General features: G+C 31.3%; 1 protein-coding gene across 1 annotated transcript; it reads right to left on the bottom strand.

Annotated features, from left to right (window-relative positions):
- Positions 1–1,883: 1,883 nt before the first annotated feature.
- Positions 1,884–3,310, bottom strand: LOC111910051 (probable 2-oxoglutarate-dependent dioxygenase AOP1). Its single transcript, XM_023905843.2, has 3 exons — positions 2,864–3,310; positions 2,466–2,787; positions 1,884–2,339 (listed from the first exon to the last, which is right to left on the bottom strand). Exons 1-3 carry the CDS (start codon positions 3,235–3,237, stop codon positions 2,079–2,081), a joined length of 957 nt encoding a protein of 318 aa, XP_023761611.1. The 5' UTR covers positions 3,238–3,310; the 3' UTR covers positions 1,884–2,078.
- Positions 3,311–3,745: the final 435 nt, after the last annotated feature.

The following is a 3,745-nucleotide window of genomic DNA, read 5'->3' as shown; positions in this document are numbered from 1 at the left end:
GATACTTACTGATTAAAATAATACCAAAAAATGAACACCCATGAACAAAACAACATTAGCTGGTATTTCCATAGTTCTGCACTTGCAATAGCAACCCACTCTTCCAATTGATTTCATTGAACTTATCAAACTTGGAATCACTACCAATGTCCTAGCACACATAGGAGGCCCAGGCCATCGAAGGAACCCACATCTTGTACAGTTCCAAAATTGCCTTCCAGGGTTACGATCCCTCCATGAAGTGATATTCGTTGCTTCATTCTCACATCTGCAAGTCACTCTCTCTGAATGCGAAGCGATTGGATATTGTAAAAGGTGCAACGGCTGACCAATAGTGGAAGGGAGAAGAGAGATGACGATCGCAGATAAAGGGTTTGCACAAAAATCGGGCACACAATCTCTCTTTTAAAGAGTGAAGGTTAAAGTGAAATGACAAAATTGCCTTGCAATATAATATTGAAAATGAGTTAATGGCTAAATGGTAACGGAGTGAACCGGAATGACTAAATATTAAAAGTTTGGAAACCATAGGGACCATCCATGAGGTTTTTTATAATTAGGGACCAAACTTCAGATTTCGTGAAACTATAGGGACAGTTTTTGAAGTTGTCTGAGGTACAATAAATCCTTTGTCTTTTAATATTTTAAGGTTTTTTTATGCAATGAAGAACTATTGCATAATTTCCAACGTAACCATTTATTAAGTGGGTAATTATTTTGTACTATTAATAAAAAATTGATCAGATAACAAATTGATTTATCCGTTTTTAATTAAAGATCATATTTAAATTTAATTTTTTTAATATAATTATCCTTTTCATTAGAAAATAAATTGTCAAAGTTATAGATTATAGTTTCTATTAAAAGCTTATCAATAAACAATATATAAAAATATATTATCATGATTGATTTTTTCTTTTTGGCAGCAAGAAAATAAATTCATTCACCAATGGGCTAGCAAGAAGCTAGATCAAATACAACCAGATCACGCGATCATAATTTTTGCATATTCAGCTTGACAAAGACAGAGAGGAAAAGAACAATTAATAGTATTCTCTCCCATACCGAGCTTCCTGCAAAAGAATTCACTGAAAGTGATATTATTAACTAGTTTATAACCCGTGAAAACTACGGTTACAAAATTAATTAAATATTCATACTAAAAAATTCAAAATTATTAATCAATTATTTTATATAAAATTTTAAATACATTATTAATTAAGAGATTTTTTTATTAGTTATGTAAAATTATAATTATTGATTCAATTAAATATGTGAAATTAATTTATCATATATATTCAACTATTTTTATTTGTGAAATAATGAGAACAATAATATAAAATTTAAAATTTAAAATAAAGAATAAACAGATTGACAAATAATATCACATTAATTAGGAGGTTTAATGAATTTAAAATAAAGAATTAATAAGATGACAAATGACATCATATTAATTAGGAGTTTTAATGTTATAACATTTGGCAAAAAGACTACTCTTTTATTAGTATAGAGATTAAGACTAACAAAGGTACTTTGAATAATTCTCATAGACCCCTAAATAGTTTCTCTTTCCAATTTTACCAATTAGTTTTACCAAACACACGACCCTTTTGACCTCATCAAATGTGAAATCATCTTTAAGGATAAAATTTTGCTCCTCCAAAAGATTTTTCACAATTTATTTGCTCCCGAACCATTCAGATTTGAGATCCACAACCCATGTGAACTCAAGCCATGAATCAGTGCTAAAATTTATGTCGAAAAACCTTCTAATTTAGAGAACTTAGTTTCAAAATCTATGTTTAATATAGATCAATTAATGTTGATTGTTGGGTGGCGATTTGGAAGAGGGGAAAAAGTCTAACCACTCAAGTCTCAAAAGAGACATTGAACACCACCTGATTTTTATTTAAACATGCCACAAAAACAAGTACAAACAAGCAACAAAGTGACACCCTATACACAAAGTTATCGTGTTCAAAATATAAAAATAACGTACACTTTGCAAAACAATCCCCAAATCTTGTAGACAAACACATGTTTTTTCATTGATAGTATTCTCAACAAGTCTTGAAGCATCACGAGCCCTCCGAGACACCACAGTATGTCTTTAATGCGAACTTGCTTTGAATGCCACCCTCTTTATAAAAGAACTTAAGAAACTCTCCATAATCAAAAGGGTTGTAAAGCAAAGGACGTTCTTTGTCTACCATCTCATCAAATGCTTTCACGAGGTTGCTTGATTTTTGTACAGAAAAAAACCCGAGCGAGTATCTGGACATAGTTTCATTCATCACCACTCTATGAAAGGGGACATGCAATCGGCCATTCAACCAAACCTGCATTACATTCATATAAGGAGTTATATCAAACTCATGCAAAGTTTGTTATTTTTGATCCATTAACATCAATCATAATCTCAGTGCAACGCGAATACAATACAAAATTACAGTTATTTTACTTACATTGAAAGTATCCCCAGCTACGACAACAAAAGAGTTTGGAGAAGCTTTCACTCGTATCCATTCATTGTTTTTAGTCTGGATTTCTAACCCTCCGACTTCGTCTTGATGTAAAATTGTCATTATGTTCGTATCAGTATGAGTATGGAGTCCAATATTGGATTCATTTGGCTCTGGTGCTCGATATTTCATCAACTTAAGAAGGTAATTTGTTGATTTCATTTGTTCATCAAAATACTTCTCCAAATCCAAGCTCTCAAACACCATCCTCTTCACTATCTCATCTAGTTCTCGCAACTTCTTTGAGTATATTTTAATGCTTTCGCTGCCATGGAACCCCGACCAGCTTCAATACCATATATGAGAACAAAATTTATAGCGTTTGAAGAGAAGAAACGTACCGAAATTTAGGGTTGTCATGAGGCCACATTAGATTGGTAAAATTATCAACGTTTTCAGGGATAAATGGATTACCGATTCCCATGCTTTCGTAGAGTGGAACCTTGGGAGATTGAACATAGCCATGAAAGGCTGTTTCTGATGTGTTTTGAAGTTTGGTTTCTAATGGGAGATTGAAGAGCTGTTTCAATGCATCGTTTACAGATTCTTGAAGATCGATTGATACAACTGATGATGCTTCGAAGCAACCATAGTCTTGGAGAGCTTTTAAAACGTCGGTTTTTATGGATTCCCAGATGGACTGATTATCTGGATTATGCATATTTAGCTGGGAGAAATCGATTACTGGAATTTGAATTTGAGTTTCTGATGCCATTTCCAAGGATGTTTGCGTTTGTGAGGGAGAAAAAGCGTGTGTTCTTAAGTGGTTAATTAGGCAATCATGAGACAAATTGAGTGATTAAAACAAAGAATCGATAAGCACAAAGCAAAAAAGAACTTTTTTGTTTTTCATGTTTGTACTTATACGTTACAGACTCTTCAAGTTTTGTTCCAATGGGTCTCTAATAAAATCTATTTGCTTTTGCCGTAACTAAACCTTCTTCAATTGTTAATTTTGAATTTTTACATATTAAATAATTTATTACTACTAATTTATCTTGAATGTTTTATAAAATTTAATATATAATTTATTAATTGCAAATCATATGTCTTGATTCCGAACAGAAAACATTGTTCGATATTAAAATTTAACTAGATAAATATAATAAAATTTGGATATGGATATTTTTTTAAAAAAAATTATAACTTATATTTAGCTACAAACCTACAAAATTAAAAAAAAAAAGTAATTATGTTGGGTTTTTTCTTAGAAAAAACAAAAT

Source organism: Lactuca sativa, chromosome 5, assembly GCF_002870075.4.
Source record: "Lactuca sativa cultivar Salinas chromosome 5, Lsat_Salinas_v11, whole genome shotgun sequence".
NCBI lineage: Eukaryota > Viridiplantae > Streptophyta > Magnoliopsida > Asterales > Asteraceae > Lactuca > Lactuca sativa.
This window is presented reverse-complemented; position numbering and strand designations above follow the sequence as displayed.